Source organism: Centroberyx gerrardi, chromosome 7 (assembly GCF_048128805.1).
Source record: "Centroberyx gerrardi isolate f3 chromosome 7, fCenGer3.hap1.cur.20231027, whole genome shotgun sequence".
Classification (NCBI taxonomy): domain Eukaryota; kingdom Metazoa; phylum Chordata; class Actinopteri; order Beryciformes; family Berycidae; genus Centroberyx; species Centroberyx gerrardi.
In genome coordinates, this window is record NC_136003.1 from 33697588 (window position 1) to 33716052 (window position 18465).

At 44.0% G+C, this 18465-nt stretch overlaps 1 protein-coding gene across 1 annotated transcript in view; it reads left to right on the forward strand.

Moving 5' to 3' along the window:
• The window catches only part of wnk4b (WNK lysine deficient protein kinase 4b), a 48179-nt gene that overhangs the window by 16046 nt on the left and 13668 nt on the right, over positions 1–18465 (forward strand). The window contains exons 2-12 of the mRNA XM_078284552.1: positions 4126–4298; positions 5552–5772; positions 6857–7014; positions 9103–9191; positions 10257–10476; positions 13147–13377; positions 13825–14011; positions 15288–15490; positions 16469–16542; positions 16744–16879; positions 17438–17554. Of these exons, the coding sequence (XP_078140678.1) occupies positions 4126–4298; positions 5552–5772; positions 6857–7014; positions 9103–9191; positions 10257–10476; positions 13147–13377; positions 13825–14011; positions 15288–15490; positions 16469–16542; positions 16744–16879; positions 17438–17554 (1809 nt within the window). The remainder of the gene's footprint in view (positions 1–4125; positions 4299–5551; positions 5773–6856; positions 7015–9102; positions 9192–10256; positions 10477–13146; positions 13378–13824; positions 14012–15287; positions 15491–16468; positions 16543–16743; positions 16880–17437; positions 17555–18465) is intronic.

Here is an 18465-nt window from a genome sequence, read left to right on the forward strand (position 1 = left end):
TGAATATGAGTATGTGTTGTGAAATGTTTCTGCCAGTGATTAACATTTTGTCCCAGGTGATTAAAGTGGTGAAGACTTTTACAAACTAGATTTTTTCTGGAATTTTATTCTTCCAGATAAATTTCCGGATTGTCCGTTCCACTTTGTTAGAGCAGAGTACGCAGAGTAGCTTCCTGCTTCCTGGTCCGTTCTGCCTGTCAGCTCGGGCTGAAGGAAATGAAAACCTGGTTCCTGTTGTCTAATGGAGGACTTTAAGGTTAGCTCCTCCTGTTTCCAGACTCTGAAGCTCTCTCTCTCTCTCTCTCTCTCTCTCTCTCTCTGTCTCTCTGTCTCTCTCTCTCTCTCTCTCTCTCTAAGCTTAAAACGCTGTTATTTTTTGCTCTTACCATTCACTATGAGCGCCGCCATGTTGGTTTGCGTTTGCGTGACATCACAGAGCGGCACGTCTGGGCTCGGAGGAGAGAAGAGTCCCCGGGGTACGAGCGTAGACTGTAAAAACAGATGGATGTGGTGAGTGTTGTTCACGCTCAGGTTTCTGAAGCCTAAAGAGGGTTTACGATCGCCGCCATGTTGATATTTTTTGGAGGTGGAGCAGCCAGAGCGAGTTAGCCTGCTATTGGTCCGTAATCTATGACCTGTCAATCACTAGGAAAACAACCCTGTTTTATAACGTTATATCTGTTAGTGACACAATTATTTAGAAAGAGAGTGAGAAGTTGGGTTGGGGTCCCATTGACTTACATGGAGTTGGGAGGTTTGGAGTCTTTTTGGAGCCGGACTCTAGTGGACGTTAGAGGAATTGCTGTCTGCCGCCACTTCCCTATTGATAGTATTCGATTAGCGTCATCACGGTCGCTGCGGCCATATTGTTGACATAGCGCTGCAGCTGTCAACTATAGTGACAGCAGCGCTAATAGGAAGCTAGCCACTGTTAGCGTTATCTCTGTTGTCTATTACCTTTTCTGTTGTGTTAGGATCTATTACAAAATAGCGATGTGTCCTGCGTTATACACAGCTGTAGTGATAACAACAATAAAACCCCGGGGTTAGTTTGTTCCCTCCCTGCTGTCTGCAGACGTGAAGGGAGAGCGGATCTGCAGCGCAGGAGAGATGTGTGGATAGTTAGGAGAAACAGGCTAAACTTTCAGCTTCCAGCTCCTCACAGCAAAGTCTGTTCACCTCATTTTACCACAGCTAACAGTTGTGCGGTGTACCTGCTTCTCCAGCTTCTCCACCTCCTTCTCTGACTTTTATTCCTTAAGGCGGATCGCAAACAGGTACACCACACAACTGTTCACTGTTAACTTAATAGCTAAGTTAACATTATTGCCGTTGGATCAATCATGACCAATCAATTTACAAACTCTTCTTCACTTAGCTAACGTTAATGTCTACCTGTGGTAAAATGAGGTGAACAGACTTAGCTGTGAGGAGCTGGAAGCTGAAAGTTTAGCCTGTTTCTCCTAACTATCCACACATCTCTCCTGCGCTGCAGATCCTCTCTCCCTTCACGTCTGCAGACAGCAGGGAGGGAACAAACTAACCCCGAGGGTTTTGTTGTTGTTACTACAGCTGTGTATAACGTAAGACACCATCGCTATTTTGTAATAGATCCTAACGCAACAGAAACGGTAATAAACAACAGAGATAATGCTAACGGTGGCTAGCTTCCTGTTAGTGCTGCTGTCACCTAGGCTGTCACTAGTTGACAGCTGCAGAGCTATGTCAACAATATGGCCGCGGCGACCGTGATGACGCTAATCGAATACTATCAATTGCCTTCAAAATTCACCCGTGGTTTTGGCCGCTTGGGTCCGAGGAGGAAGTACGAGTGGGACGGCCGTCCAGATTGATTTTTTGTATTCAGAAGTTTGGAATTTCCCAGTTGTCTTGAACGCAGCGTTTGTTCCCTGTAGGAGCAGAGAGAGACGGCCTGATGTCGCTCAGGCTCCGCGCTGCTCATACACGACTTTCTTAGAATAAGTCTTTGTGTCGATCCATATTTAGTTCTGCTGAAGATGAGTGGCACTGAGCCTCACTTCTTCATGTCTGTTCTGTCAGAAGTTAGGAGTCTCTCTCCTCTTCCTCACTGTTTATGGAGTGTCAGATGCTAAAGCCTCTTCTCTGTTTGTTTGGGTATCTGTTTGGTTCTTTAGGGGAAGTTTACAATGTCTTTTATATTAGGTTTTATATTTGGACATCATTATAAAAGACAAAAAAGATCCAGTTTAATTATTTTGTATTAGGTCTAGGAAAGATGGCAGTGTGTTTGGGCAGGAAACAAATGGCAGAGTTAGGCCTCTGTTTAGGACTAGCTGAGGTCTTTAAGAGACTTAAAGCTAGAATAACAGTTGATTTTACCCGTTACAAAGCAATGAGAGACCTCATCTTATTTGAAAACATATGGGTCCATATTCATAAATCTCAGCAGTAACGGCGTTGTGGAGCGTAAAATCTGCCGCTCGGTAATTTGAGGTGATTGATAAAGTTAGAGGGCGGTGGTAGAGGCTCGATGACCAGCCACCACCATATACATATATAATATCTTTTTATTTTTAGATGTTGCTGCAATATTTCCTCTACTGTAGAATCCGTCATGCTGGAACGATGAAAACAGCATCTTGAAAAACCAAAACTGCTTTGATTTTCAGAGCTGAAGCTTATGAGGGTGGGATTTTAGTTTCTACAGTTTGGTCCGTTTGGCTATGTGAAACATAAAGTTAATACTTTATGTCGTGTGACTTCGAGTAAAAGCTAATACTGAAGGAGTTTGATTCTACCTGTTTATAAGGACTGATTCTGGATCAGCACTATGGAGAACGGAGTCTCAAAAGCAGATCCACGGTGCTGAAAAAATAGCTGATCCAGAATCAGTCCTTTAAAAACAGGTAAAATCAAACTCAAGAGAAACTGCACGTTTTATGACACCGCGTACGCACGCACAGCTTCAAAGAGCTTACCACCCGGCCTGGGAAAGAATTTATTTTATTTTATTTAGTTTTTCTTTTTGTGTATGTGGTTGAGGTGTTTTTAATGTACTGCTTGGCTGATGTAAAGAAAAGCAAATTGTCCTTAATTCTGAACATTTCCCTTAGTTGTTCAATAAAGAGATGTAAAAACTCAAAACTCTTCTTCCTCCATTAAGGACAGTTTCTGCTTTAGATCCACCAGGATGTTCTGACCTGGGATCAGCCATCCCCAAACCCATTAGTCTCTTCCAGACCAGACACACACACACACACACACACACACACACACACACACACACACACACTCACACACAGTATTTCACTGGTGTCTGGTGGGAATTTCCCAGCATGCCTGGTGGAGTAGAGATATGAGATGTCAGTTTGTTATCATGTCAGCACATCAGCTTTTCCACTGCTGTCTGCACATTGGACTATCTGACACTGACTGAGTGTATAGGGGCTGTGAGCTGGTGTGTGTGTGCGTGTGTGTGTGTGTGTGTGTGTGTGTGTGTGTGTGTGTGTGTGTGTGTGTGTGTGCTCGTTTGTCCTTGAGGCTGTAGGCTTAACACTACATAGTTAATTCTAACCATGTTATGTCATGACAGGCTAACAACATGCTAACATCATGACAGGCTAACAACATGCTAACAACATGACAGGCTAACAACATGCTAACAACATGCTAACATCATGACAGGTCTGTTTGTACTGGAAACGATCAGAGATTACATGTTGAAGGATCCCTCTCATACGTTACATGTGTAAGGAAATGAGTTATACGTAATCACCAGTAGGGGGCGTTAGGGTTTTTTTTCTTTTGTGTTGCCATAGTTTTGAGTCTTTTGTCCCTCCGTGGCCACTGTAGAGCCAGTTCTGTTTTAATTTTACAAGGTAGGCATCAGTCATTTTAAAATATATGAGTTGCCCATCCTTGTTATGTTTTTATGTTTTTATGTTTATATGACAGAGCCAATTATTGTTTGAAAGTTGAAGTAGTGCCACCGTCTCTTCCCTCTGTCAGTCAATACACTTTAGAATTAACACAACGCAGAGACAGTTCAAGGGGCGTCAGGGCTGGCAGACAGAAGAAGAGGGTTACACCTGCATTAAAGGTTGCCTCCTACACATGCATTAACCCCCCCCCCCCCATCCTCAGACCAGTCGTCTGTCCCGGACGGAGCGACAGCGCTTCAGCGAGGAGGTGGAGATGCTGAAGGCTCTGCAGCATCCCAACATCGTCCGTTTCTACGACTCCTGGAAGTCGTCGCTGAAAGGCCACAAGTGCATCACCCTGGTGACGGAGCTCATGACCTCCGGCACGCTCAAAACGTGAGTCCAGCGTCCGGACCGCCGGCCCAGGTCACACTGCGGAAAAATCAACAAGGATCACCGCCACGCCGGCCGCTAACTGATCGATGAGATACCATCTGAATTCAGCGTTGCGCGTTCAAATGTTTTCAATGGCCAGACAGCATGAGTACAAGTTCATTTTTTCCTATTCCCTTTCATCACAAGCATGTCTCAATGGACTTTTATAGAAGGGGTTCAGACATTTTACATTGGCATTTCACATTTTCTTAAAACATATTTGCCCCCTCCCTCCTCCCCTCCTGCCATCACCCACAGACTTTACAAATCTGAAATCTGATGGCTAACCCTCTGTGTTGAAGATCAAAAAGAATTTGCACACGCAATTTATTTAAATGGTGATGAAGTGAAAAAAAGTGCAACAAAAGAAAAGTGCACAAACAGAAAATGTTTCAGTGAAAAGACCATCATCAGTTCTAAAGGCAATGGGCAACACCAGATATATATCAGCTTGGTTAATCACTGGAACAAGCCGCCATAGGCCAACCAGAGAATGGTTAATTAATGGTTAATCAGCCAATAAGGAGTGAGGAGACCAGGACATTTCCTCATATGGTATGAGCTAATAGGGGCGGGTAAAATGGGCTGGACCAAGACTCACTGCTCCAATGGAGGGAGACATAGAAAGAAAAAACAAAATGATCAATACAATTAAATATAAAGCAGCATAAATAAGTAACCCTCTGTGTTCCCATAACTTGTACCCACACCCCACATCCCCTTTACGTACGTCTCATAGCCGCAGTGCAAAATGAAAAGCGCAAGATAATGAAAATGTTACAGTAAGCGATATTCTTGACCTTCTAGCTATGTACTGTATCAGCATGTCTGTTATCATGCATATTTTTTGATTAATTTTTAATTTGCAGTCGTATATTACAGGGTGTTTTTGGATTTAATCAATCAGTACCCTGTGGCCGCTCGTCAAGTCAGCTAGTTTCATAAAGTGTAGAGACTGTATACCAGAATGCCAGAGCCTTGGTGTCGATGCTTCACATCTCCACCTGCAGTGCATCATGGGAGTGTCAAAGGTCACGTCCGGTGTGTTTGGTATTCCCAACCCTCGTCTTGGTTATAGTCTTTGGTCTTTGTTCTCAAACTTTGTCCCTGCTGGCCACCGTACACTCTCTCCGATCGTGAGCCAATCAAATCAAAGTAAGAACCATGGCCCTGGATCAAACAGTGCTCCTGATTGGCTCCCCCCCCCCCCCCAGGTACCTGCGCAGGTTTCGTCAGATGAAGCTGAAGCTGCTGCGGCGGTGGAGCTCTCAGATCCTGAAGGGGCTGCAGTTCCTGCACTCCCGCTGCCCGCCCATCCTGCACCGCGACCTCAAGTGTGACAACGTCTTCATCACCGGACCCAGCGCCTCCGTCAAGATCGGAGACCTGGGCCTCGCCACGCTCAAGAGGGCCTCCTTCGCCAAGAGCGTCATCGGTACACACACACACACACACACACACCAGGCTTCCTACTGGTTATGATATCCTGGAGTATCATAGAATTGAAAAGTGTACTCCAGTAAGGGAATTTGATCAATTCTTGTGGAAGTTCCTTGAATCTCCTTGAATCTCAGTCTTGATCTGCATGGTGATTCATATCGGTCTGGTCAAGTTATAGTTATCAAAATCTTTGACCAATCACAGCAGCAGAGCAGATTGACACAATCTGTAACGCCTCAGAGCGACAACAGTCATAACTACGAAACCAAACCCCTTAATTTTATCGCTGAAATGTCCTTAATTTCTCATTACATAAACATTAATTATCCATTAAACATAACAGCTTTAATAAAGTAAGGTTAGTATCATGGGTTTATAAGGGATTTATCCATGGGTTGATTCACAGAGACTCTAGACATTAAGGGATTTTTCATGTCTTTTATGCAGGTTTACAGGTTAGTAATGAGTTATTAAGGGAAAGTTCCTGTCTCCCTGAATTTTACATTAAATTAGAAAGTAAGCAGTCAAACATTAAGGTCTCTTTGATGGGGTCTCCTCCATTAATAACTCCCTTAACTAATTTTAAGGGGGTTTTGCATGAATTAAGGGGTGAATTAATGTAAATGTAAGGTTATTTTAAGGGATTACTGGCTCATAGAGCATGGTGTCGTTCATTTCCAAGCTTTTAAACAGCTGGTTGTTCCTGTTTTAATTCATCGATGACATTCAGTTTTCTAAGGTTTGATGAAATCTCTAAATCTGTCTCGCTATCATCCAGTTCCTTTGCCGGCGGCCATTTTGGTCGTTGTTGTCGCTCTGTAACGCTCGTCATAAAGAGGTTTGTCCCGCCCACATCCACCATCCAATCAGATTTGTCGGACAGTATCTGTCTGAAATAGCTACCGGTGGCTTGGTCCAGACCGATATGAATCACCGTGCAAATTCAAACAGTGATAAAGACTGAGATTCATGGAGCTGCACAGCAGGCAACAAATGGTCAACGTTAGCATTTCTCTCTGAAGCTAAGCAGCTGTTATCGGTAGTGATGTCGTGAATGTTGTGGCTGGCGGTGCGTTCAGGAACCCCGGAGTTTATGGCTCCAGAGATGTATGAGGAGAAGTACGACGAGGCCGTGGACGTCTACGCCTTTGGCATGTGCATCCTGGAGATGGCCACCTCCGAGTATCCGTACGCCGAGTGCCAGAACGCCGGCCAGATCTACCGCAAGGTCACCAACGTAAGGCTTGCCGCCCGCTGGGGGTGTGTGTGTGTGTGTGTGTGTGTGTGTGTGTGTGTGTGTGCATCAATAGTGTGACATAAATGTAATCTCATCCTCTCCCTCTCATCTCTCTCTCTCTCTTAATTCGATTCAATATCAATTCAAGGTGATTTATTAGCATGAAATACAAAAAATACTTATTGTCAAAGCAAAGTCAATAAATTCAAATTTAAATGACAACTTGACCACATCAGAGCGACAATGAACACTAAATATACAACTGATGTGTCATCAAATTAGTAAATACAACAATTAATTATCAGTCAACCATTTTATCTAAATGTATCTAAATCTAAAAGCATTCTAAAACAGTGTTGATCAAACATTTTTGATCTGCAACCTCTGTCTCTCTGTCTCTCTGAGTTTTCATATCAGTTTTATTGGCATTACACTTTAAAAAACAGAGGTGTGATCAAGTCAACTTTGCTCGAGTCCCAAGTCAGTCTCAAGTCTTGAGGCACAAGTCTCAAGTCAAGTCTCAAGTCTAAATGTAGAACAGCAAGTCAGAACAAATCAAGAGTCCAGTATCAATTTAATATCTTAAAGAAAACTAAATATCTAGGACTTTTCAATGCAATATGGTTTTAATAGGATAAAAACTTGGTAAGAGCATCATGAGTTTGATTTCTATAATCAGTTTCAACTTCAATAAATTCAATCATTCCATACAAATTCAGAAAACAGAATTTAAATTCAGTCGTCTGCTGGAACAAATCTCATCACTTTCAATCTAAGTCATTTACACAAACACAAGATCTCAAGTCAAGACTTTAGAAACCTTTTCAAGTCATCAAAGTACAAGTCAGAGTCAAGTCCCAAGTCACCAGAACCCAAGTCAAGTCAAGTCTCAAGCAGTTAAAACTGTGACTCGAGTCTGACTCGGGTCCAAGTCATGTGACTTGAGTCTCCACCTCTGACAAACAATATTGCCAAAGTATGTAAGAAGAAATGAACTCTGTCTGGCGGTCGGTCAGATCGTCCTGCAGTGTGAACGGCTCCAAACAGCAGACGGACAAAAACAAAACAATAAAACAATAACAGTAAAGTGGCATCCAGTGCAATATACAGACACAGGCCACAGCCATATAGTCAATAGTTGTTGTAATAATGTCACTTCAAAATACAGCTGTAATGTAAACTGTAGCTCCTGTACCATGGAGCGAGAAACAACACAACAGATGTTTTGTAGTTGTATTTCCAGTGAACTGATCTGGACGATGGGAGAATGTGTATGAAAGACAGATCCGGTACTGAGGGATCCTGTCAGTCTGATCCAGGATCAGGTCTGCCTCTCACCGTTAAAACAGGATGGCCAATAATCAGATTCCCTCCGGGGAAAGTGAATGGGAAATTCACTTCCAGAGCTCCACACGTGTCAGCTGTGTTGTCCTCTGACCTCTGACCTCATTACTATTGGTTGCTTGTAATGGTAGAGATCTGGGAAGTCAGATTGGTCCCACTGTTGCACTCAATTCAGTTCAGTTCAGTTCAGTTCAAATAAATTCAATTAAATTCAGTTCAGTTCAGTTCAGTTCAATTCAAATAAATTCAATTAAATTCAGTTCAGTTCAGTTCAGTTCAATTCAAATAAATTCAATTAAATTCAGTTCAGTTCAGTTCAATTCAAATAAATTTAATTAAATTCAGTTCAGTTCATGTCAGTTCAGTTCAGTTCAGTTCAATTCAAATAAATTTAATTAAATTCAGTTCAGTTAAGAGAAACTAAACTAAACTAAACTAAAGTAAACTAAACCAAGCTCAGCTTACTTTATGAATGAAGGAACAGAATATATTCAGCTTGGTGAGGTGATGTTGTGTTAGTTGTGGTTTCATCGTCTCAACTCCTCCACTGTGAGGCTCTGGGCCTGTTTGCAGCGCCGCACCATTTCAACCAATTACAGCCCATTAGAGGACACACACACACACACACACACACACACACACACTGCTATGCTTCTTAGTTTTTCCATCACAATGATCTGCTCTGCTGACAGAATCTCTCTCTCTCTCTCTCTCTCTCTCTCTCTCTCTCTCTCTCTCTCTCAGGGTATCAAACCGGACAGTTTCTTCAAAGTAAAAGTCCCTGAGCTGATGGAGATAATCGAGGGGTGCATCCGCACCAACAGCCATGAGAGGTAGGTGCTGTCCGCTCGGCCTCTGGGTGGCGCTGCGGTTCATCTGCACCTAAACTGGTCTACATGTGCAGTAAACTGGTTAAACTGGTCTACATGTGCAGTAAACTGGTTAAACTGGTCTACATGTGCAGTAAACTGGTCTACATGTGCAGTAAACTGGTTAAACTGGTCTACATGTGCAGTAAACTGGTTAAACTGGTCTACATGTGCAGTAAACTGGTTAAACAGGTCTACATGTGCAGTAAACTGGTTAAACTGGTCTACATGTGCAGTAAACTGGTTAAACTGGTCTACATGTGCAGTAAACAGGTCTACATGTGCAGTAAACTGGTTAAACTGGTCTACATGTGCAGTAAACTGGTTAAACTGGTCTACATGTACAGTAAACTGGTTAAACTGGTCTACACGTGCAGTAAACTGGTTAAACTGGTCTACATGTGCAGTAAACAGGTCTACATGTGCAGTAAACTGGTTAAACTGGTCTACATGTGCAGTAAACTGGTTAAACTGGTCTACATGTGCAGTAAACTGGTTAAACTGGTCTACATGTGCAGTAAACTGGTTAAACTGGTCTACACGTGCAGTAAACTGGTTAAACAGGTCTACATGTGCAGTAAACAGGTCTACATGTGCAGTAAACTGGTTAAACTGGTCTACATGTGCAGTAAACTGGTTAAACAGGTCTACATGTGCAGTAAACTGGTTAAACTGGTCTGAGGTAGTGATTGGTCAAGGCGGACATGTCTCTTTCCTCCATTAGCAAAAGGGTTTTCCTTCACAATAAATCAAAAATCATAGAGAATACAAATGATTGTAAAGATAAATAGAAATTGCCTTGTCTGTTACTGCTGATGTGAACAGTTTGTGTTCCTGCTCATCCGGTCCTGTCTGGGTTCAGAGAGACAGGAAAACATTCGCTGGGCATGGAGGGAACAGAAATGGCCGCCACGTCTTGTCGCTGCCATTACTGTGACGCTTTAATCCTGAAAATGTTCAGCACATCAACCTGGTGCTTTTCCACACATGAGAGTGACTGTAAGGTGAAGTGAGCCTCTGGTCCCGCAGGTTCACGGTGCAGGACCTCCTGGATCACCGCTTCTTCCAGGAGCAGCTGGGCGCGCACGTGGAGCTGGCCGAGGACGACGACGGCGCCAAGGCCGCGCTCAAACTCTGGCTGAGGATGGACGACAACAAGAAACTCCACGGGAAATACAAAGACAACAACGCCATCGAGTTCCTGTTCGAACTCTACAAGGACGTTCCCGAGGAGGTCGCGCAGGAGATGGTACGTCCGATCCGTCCTGTACAAGAGCCGGATCAGACTTGTTTCCAGTGTGAACCTCTGTCCAGCTGCATCAACCTGCGTCTTGTACACAAATTCCTTACTCAAGTAAAAGTGCAAATACTCATCTAAAAATACACTCTGGTAAAAGTTGTACCGTTTCAAATCCTTAACTCAAGTCAAAGTATAAAAGTACACGGTGTTAAATTTACTTATTTTTTTATTTTATTAGTAAAATTTGTCATTTCTGATGGTCTAAACTCTGAATCCCAGATGAGAAAGAGTCTGAACGTTAATTCTAGCAGCTGAATTCACAAACGTTAATTATCTCTCTCGTTAATTGCTTCTCTCTCCCTTTCCCTCCTTTTTGGTGTCGTTTTGCTGAACAAGCAGCCAATCACATTTGGCTCTTGATCAGCTGCTTCCTGGATGGAAGAAAAAAAAGAAAAAAGAGTAACGAGTCTGTTTTGAAAATGTAGCAAAAGTAGAAAGTCTAGATTTTTTTAGAAGTAAAAGAAAAACTTCAGTACAGATACTTGAAAATCTTACTAAAGCACAGTAACAAAGTATTTTTAATTAGTTACTTCCCACCTCTGTTGGATTATAATCAGAAAGCATATCACCACATGATAATCCAGGTGTAAATGTACCCAGGTTGCACCGAGGACAGATTGTAATCCGGTCGTCCGAAGCCCTCCAGAGGGTCAGAGACACTCGGCCTCATTAACAACAAAGGGGCTCATTCATAAAACTTACCGGCAGGTTTAGCGTGACGTTAGCGGCAGATACCGTCACGTGTTTCCTCATTCATAAACGTGAAATATCGGGATGCTATTTGCGTTACCGTTTTCCCCGTTCTTCCACCCCATTTTGATAATTTACATATTTGGAAAGCGATTCATAAAAGTACCGCGCCGCAAAAAATACCACCTGCTCTAGTCAGACAGTATATTGTATTGTATATATTGTATATGTTAACCAGTGGTGGAAGAAGTACTGAGATCTTTTACTTAAGTAAAAGTAGCAATACAACAATGTAAAGATACTCCATTACAAGTAAAAGTCCTGCATTCAAAATCTTACTTAAATAAAAGTATTGGCAGCAAAATGTACTTAGAGTATCAAAGTAAACTTACTCATTATGCAAACTGTCCCCATTTAGAGAGTCATATTTTTCATAAATTATTGGAATATTAATACTGATTTATTGACATACATGTACATGTAAGCTGCATTTTAAAGTTGTCAACGTGAAGCTAATCTTAACAATTTAGCAATATTTTTGGGTAGTCTAATCTATAACAATGCTATTTTATAGTTATTTTATAAAGAAGATCAAATGTTTTAAATATAAAATATTGATCTGAAAAGTAACTATAACTATAGCTGTGAAATAAATGTAATGGAGTAGAAAGTAAAATATTTCCCTCTAAAATGTAGTGGAGTACAAAGTACATAAAATGGAAATACTCAAGTAAAGTACAAGTACCTCAAAATTGTACTTAAGTACAGTACTTGAGTAAATGTACTTAGTTACTTTCCATCACTGATGTTAACTAATGAAAATGAATGTCAATTATTTAAAAATCGCTAGATAAAGCCACATTGTGTCCTAGGGAATTAATTGTCATTGGAAACGTGAACAATTGTAATAAATATGACTCGCTGGCACACCGGCTGTGATTGCGGTTGTGAACGGCAGTTTCCATCTGATTTGATTCAGTTTATCATGATAAAAAGAGAAGATGACCAGAAACTCTGTAGCAGCTGCTGGACTGAAGCAGAGCGAAGTATTTAAGAAAGAGAACGCTGCACGTTGCTGCCAGTGCTCCCATATATTTATCTTGATAGGTCTTCATCAGTTCACGATCACCACCAATCAATTAAAGCTTAATTAACATGTTGGTTTTGATTGGCTGTCACCTGGGTTACAGCTGAGGATAGCACAGCGGTCCGTCACGGTATTCACGGCTGTGGTAAATTTACGAATCAGGGAAAATTACCGCGGTGCAGATTTCGCGTGCCGCTATTCTGTTACCAAGGAGTTTAATGAATTAGCCCCAAAGTGTAAATCCAGAGCGCCTCCAATCCACATAGCAGCTACATCAACGGAAATAAACTTTTGCACGCAGATCCAACCAGGAAGCAGAAGCAAAACAACCAGGACAGGAACACAGGACCAAACATGGAGTCATGATGCTGCAGGAGACGAGTTTACTGTCACTTCTACAGGAGAGAAAGTGACGATGAGGGAAAGAGCAGATCTAGACACGATCTGGATAAGAGACACATGTTGATGCAGGTGGGAGGGGCCTTAGGATCACTCGCTGTCATTACCACATTGGTTGTCATAGTAACGACGCAGGCGCGGGCACGCGTTTTCTGTCCGACAGTTCCGGCGGTTTGGCCGTCGTTTCCTCTGTTGTGAGGCGTTCGGTGGAGGCGGAGCCTCTCCTCCACTTCGGTTCTCCGACGTGACGTCAAACCGGCCACAGCAGACACAGGAAGCGTCTGACTAAATCCAGAGCGGCTCGACTGGGACTGAGACAGGTGGATCTGATGTGAGATCAGACTTAACAAAAAATATGTGACCCAGAAGATCACAAGAGGTTCTCTCTCTCTCTCTCTCTCTCTCTCTCTCTCTCTCTCTCTCTCTCTCTCTCTCTCTCTCAGGTGGTGTTGGGTTTTGTGTGTGAAGCTGACTATAAGCTGGTTGCCAAGGCGATCAGAGATCGGGTGACTGCCGTAAAGCGTCAGCGGGAGAAGCAGCGTCGCCTAGCGGAGGAGGCGCTGCGCCGCGGACAGGAAGCTGTCATCGAGGAGGAGCCTGAGCCGCCAGAACCGCCCAATCACAAACCTGCTTCTGGCATGAACCCGCCCACCGCCGGCAAGCCGGCCAATCAGGTGTGTTTGGAGTTGTTGCATCTCACAAACATGTGAAAGGCCACACCGGTCCGTCGGAAAATGCAGAATTATTGATGAATAGATTTGTGTCTGTTTCTACTTGATAGAAACAAGAAGAAACAGACAGACAACAGACTCTGCAGTACTGACTCAGTAGGAACCTGATCAGACCTCCACCGGGTTTCTCTGTTTGATCTTTGTTTCGGTCGGACCGTCGTCTCCGCGTTCGCCGCTAGTTTCTACAGAACAGGCGGAGGAACGATCTGATTGGCTGAACGGACGCTGACGAATCGTCCGTCCAGAAGAAGTTGAGCCGGTTGAACTTCCTGTCCAACACGGTGGATCGCCGCCTCACTGTTGACGTCTCCGCGTCTGATGATGCTCAACTGTGTTGTTGATCTAAAAAAACACATTTTTTTCAATTAAGCTTTAATTAATCTCCAACAGGCATCAACCCCTGCCTGGATACAAGCCCCGCCCGCGGTGACCGTGTCATCACCAGTGATGTTTTCATCAGCCGGCGCCCCAGTGCATTCTGGGATCAGCACCAACTCCACCAGGACAGAAGCAGAACCAGAAGGAGAGGAGGAGGAGGAGAAGACTCCCAAACACACTTCATACTCCTCTGCTACATGTGAGAGACAGACAGGCAGACAGACAGGCAGACAGACAGGCAGACAGACAGGCAGACAGACAGGCAGACAGACAGAGAGACAGACAGACAGAGAGACAGACAGACAGACAGACAGACAGACAGAGAGACAGACAGACAGAGAGACAGACAGACAGACAGAGAGACAGGCAGACAGACAGAGAGACAGGCAGACAGACAGAGAGACAGGCAGACAGGCAGGCAGACAGAGAGACAGACAGACAGACAGAGAGACAGGCAGACAGACAGAGAGACAGGCAGACAGACAGACAGACCATATGGGACCTTTAAATTAATAACAATAACAGCAACAGCAATAATGTGTTGCAACATTATAATGATAAATATTTAATATCACTAATTAATTCACAGTCATATCACTATAGATTAAATCAATCAATCAACCTAAAGACACTGAGGGTTGGGACTTCTTCTTCTCCAGCGGTGCCAAGAGTGCAAATAAAAGTCACAAGAAAGAGTGAATGAATGAATAAATAAAAAGACAATTTGAAAAGAGAATCACAGAGTCACAGATCATTTAACACAGCTGGATATGATATATGATATGCATATATATATATCATATATATACATGCATATGATAATTTAACACAGCTGCACTTCATGTGAACCAGAGCCGACATCTTCCACTGAGAAAGTCCCAGAGAAACCACCCAGGGACTCAAGATGTTGGCGAGACACTTTAGAGACTCTGTCTGGACACTGTTATCGTGACCTTGATGCAGAGTAACACATGAGCCGTTTTCCAGACTAGGGGTGCTGTACCAGATAAAATAGATAGATTAAATATACGGGCAATACATTCTGCAATCGGGGGGTAGAGACCTGCAGAGAGAAGGGATCCAGACTGTCCTCACCAACTGATTTCTTCGTATCTATTGTAAAAAGAGCATCTAATACTTCACTGGACTCAGGGAGAGAGAGGACTCTGAGCTGCTGTAGTCGTGGTGCGGCGCCCCTCACCGGCTGCAGCGGCAGCACTTTTCATGCATAAATTATCAAAGATGTGACCTGCTGCAGCAAAATGCTTCTTAAAGGCTGCGCTCGTTTCCTTTTCATCAGTTAAAACACAATGATCAGAAATAAAATGGGTGGGTGAGGTACCGAAATGATGTTATAGTACAGTTTTTAAATATATATTATTGACTTTTATAAAATACTGGACTACAATTCCACATCTTTTCATCTCTCTCTCCCTCTCTCTCTCTCCCTCTCTCCCCTGTTGTTGCCATGACAGCGGACTGTGAGATGGACAGCTACCTCAGCTCCTCAGGTTTCCTGGATAATGTCGAAGTCCCGCCCACTTGTGTCACACCCGCCCCACTCTCTCCCCCCGCCCCTGCTCCTGTGGCCCAGGAAACCCCACGCTACCAGGCTCCGCCCTCCGAGGCCCCGGCTGTAGCCGAGGCTCCGCCAATCCCTGCACTCCGTTTCCCCTCGGTGAGTGGGGGAGGGGCTAAACCAGTAGAACACATGGAGAGTTCTGTGTGTGTGTGTGTGTGTGTGTGTGTGTGTGTGTGTGTGTGTGTGTGTGTCTGGGAGGGGTCCAGTAAGGTAAACAGTGAGCCATGTTAAAAAGTATTAGAATTACTATTGTGTGTTCTAGAACATCTGCCAGGTTCTAGAAGATCCGGAGCTCTAGAAGAGTCACAGTCGGCAGGGTTCTAGAAGGTCTCAGGTGTTCTAGAGCGTCGGCAGGGTTCTAGAAGGTCTCAGGTGTTCTAGAGCGTCGACAGGGTTCTAGAAGGTCTATTGGTCATCTTGCAGTAAGATTTATGTAAATATCTAGAATGTACTGAGGCACACACACACACACACACACACACAAGTCAAGTCAAGTTTATTTATATAGCCCTTTATCACAAGCATGTCTCAGAGGACTTTACAGAGAGTGTGTCTAGCTAGGTCTAACTAAACACAATCAGTGGTGAACAAAATTTTGTAGGACAGCATGATGAAAAACACAAGGTAGGTAGGAGCAGATTTAGCGAGACAAACAATCTACCTATTCTCCAGCCTAACCTACCCGGCAACCCAGCCTTAGACCCTAAATGCACACAAGGAAAAACTCCCAGGAAAAACCTTAGTGGGAAAACTTGGAAGAAACCTTAGGGGCGGCTGAGGCAGAGAGGGATCCCCCCCCGGGACGGCTTAGCGTGCAATAGGTGCCGGGCAAACATTGACAGAGTCATGGGCAACAATGATGACAGGAGAAAACAGAGAGAGACAAAAAGGAGAGGCAGCATGCGGAGGTGAGAGGGGGCTGAGGCCAGCGCTGAAGACCATCAGGGTCTGAGGAATCTGAGAAAGGGTGGAGAAACCAGCTGCACACACACACACACACACACCCCTAGAGTCCACCAGGTCAAAGGTCAGCAACCATTGAGGTTTTTGTGTGTATCCTCCGTCCCTCTCCAGAGCATCGCCGTATCCCACAATGCAGAGCGGCCTCAGTCTGAATCAGCTAGTGGCTTCTCTTCACCTGTCGACAGGTAACACTCACACACACTCTCAAACACATACTGACACACACACACGCACACACACTCTCAAACACATACTAACACACACACGCACACACTCACACTAAAACACAGGAATCAGTATATTAGGTGTGAGCTGCTTGATTTCTCGTGTCTCTTCTTCGTCACTTTTGAGTTTGTTTTCCAGTCACTTCCTGCTTCTCTCTCTAGCTACGCCTCTGATGTGACCTCAGGCTTGAGTGACAGCAATGAGGGCCAATCAGAGAAGAGCAACCAGGGTATGGCCAAACGGCCAGCCACTAAGCTGTTCAGGAGAAGAGCGAGGTCCCGCCTCCGAATCACAGGGGTAAAACCCTGTCTGTCTCTCTGCCTGTCTGTCTGCCTGTCTGTCTGTCTGTCTCTGTGTCTGTCTCTCTGTCTGCTGTCTGTCTGTCTGTCTGTCTGTCTCTCTGCCTGTCTGTCTGCCTGTCTGTCTGTCTGTCTCTGTGTCTGCTGTCTGTCTGTCTGTCTCTCTCTCTGTCTGCTGTCTGCCTGTCTGTCTGTCTCTCTGTCTGCTGTCTGTCTGTCTGTCTGTCTGTCTGTCTGTCTCTCTGTCTGTCTGTCTGTCTCTCTGTCTGTCTGCTGTCTGTCTCTCTGTCTGTCTGTCTGCCTCTCTGTCTGTCTGTCTCTCTGTCTGCTGTCTGTCTCTCTGTCTGTCTGTCTGCCTCTCTGTCTGTCTGTCTGTCTGTCTCTGTCTGCTGTCTGTCTGTCTGTCTGTCTGTCTCTCTGTCTGCTGTCTGTCTAAATTTGTATTGGTTTAGGATGGATTAGTAGTCTGCAGATAAATACACACACTAACCTGTGTGTGTGTGTGTGTGTGTGTGTGTGTGTGTGTGTGTGTGTGTGTGTGTGTGTGTGTGTGCAGCTGTCGGACATGGTGGACCGGGTGGTGGAGTGTCAGCTCCAGACTCATAACAGTAAGATGGTGACATTCAAGTTCGACCTGGATGGAGACAATCCTGAGGACATCGCTGCTGTGATGGTGAGGCTGAGTGTGTGTGTGTGTGTGTGTGTGTGTGTGTGTGTGTGTGTGTGTGTGTGTGTGTGTGTGTGTGTGTGTGTGTACACATAGTACATAATCTGTTTGTTCTGCTGCTGTTTAAATAGATTTTTCTATTTAAAGCCCCTACACAGACTACAATGTGTATCTGATTCTCTCGTTGACCCTCGTGTTCTCCTCATATCTGTCTGCTCCTCTTGTCCTCGGGTCAAAACTGCCCCGCTCTCACTGTCCCGATAGTATAAAGTCTCTTCATTTCATTTTTAACCCAAAATCTATTTTGCATGAAGAAACGACCTGTCAGGTATCAACAACTTGGGGAATAACTGTGTTTTCCGCCTCACAGTCCAGGTTTTTATTCAGTGTTTCGTTAGTTTTTACAGTAAAACACATCAGAAGTGGACTGGTGCTGCAGCGTTTATAACATCATGACCCCTGAGCTTCATACTTACTACAAATCATTTATCCATTTTTTATAACATTTTAATTAGTCTGGAATTGATTTAATAACTGAAGACAATCTTTGTACCCTGATGGTGTACAGCTTTTATAAAGAAATATAAAAAAGGTAAATGTTTCACTGTAAGATCACTGCAGGAGAAGTCATTAAATTTCATGCAGAAAAAAATAAATTTAGGAGGTTTTCACTGCTGTTCAGCTCAGAAACGGGTCATTTTTGACCCGAGGACAACAGGAGGGTTAAATTTGACACCATAACAGTTGAATGAGACCATCGTGGAGAAAACCGGTTTAGTCTCTGTGTTGCTTTCAGTCTGTTCAGTCTCTGAGTCCGGGGGGGCGAACCGGACTGGACCGACTTACGGCAGAAAGTCAAACCGAACCAGGAAGACAACAGACGCAGTTTGAATGCAGGCTAGGTGCTTCGATTGAAC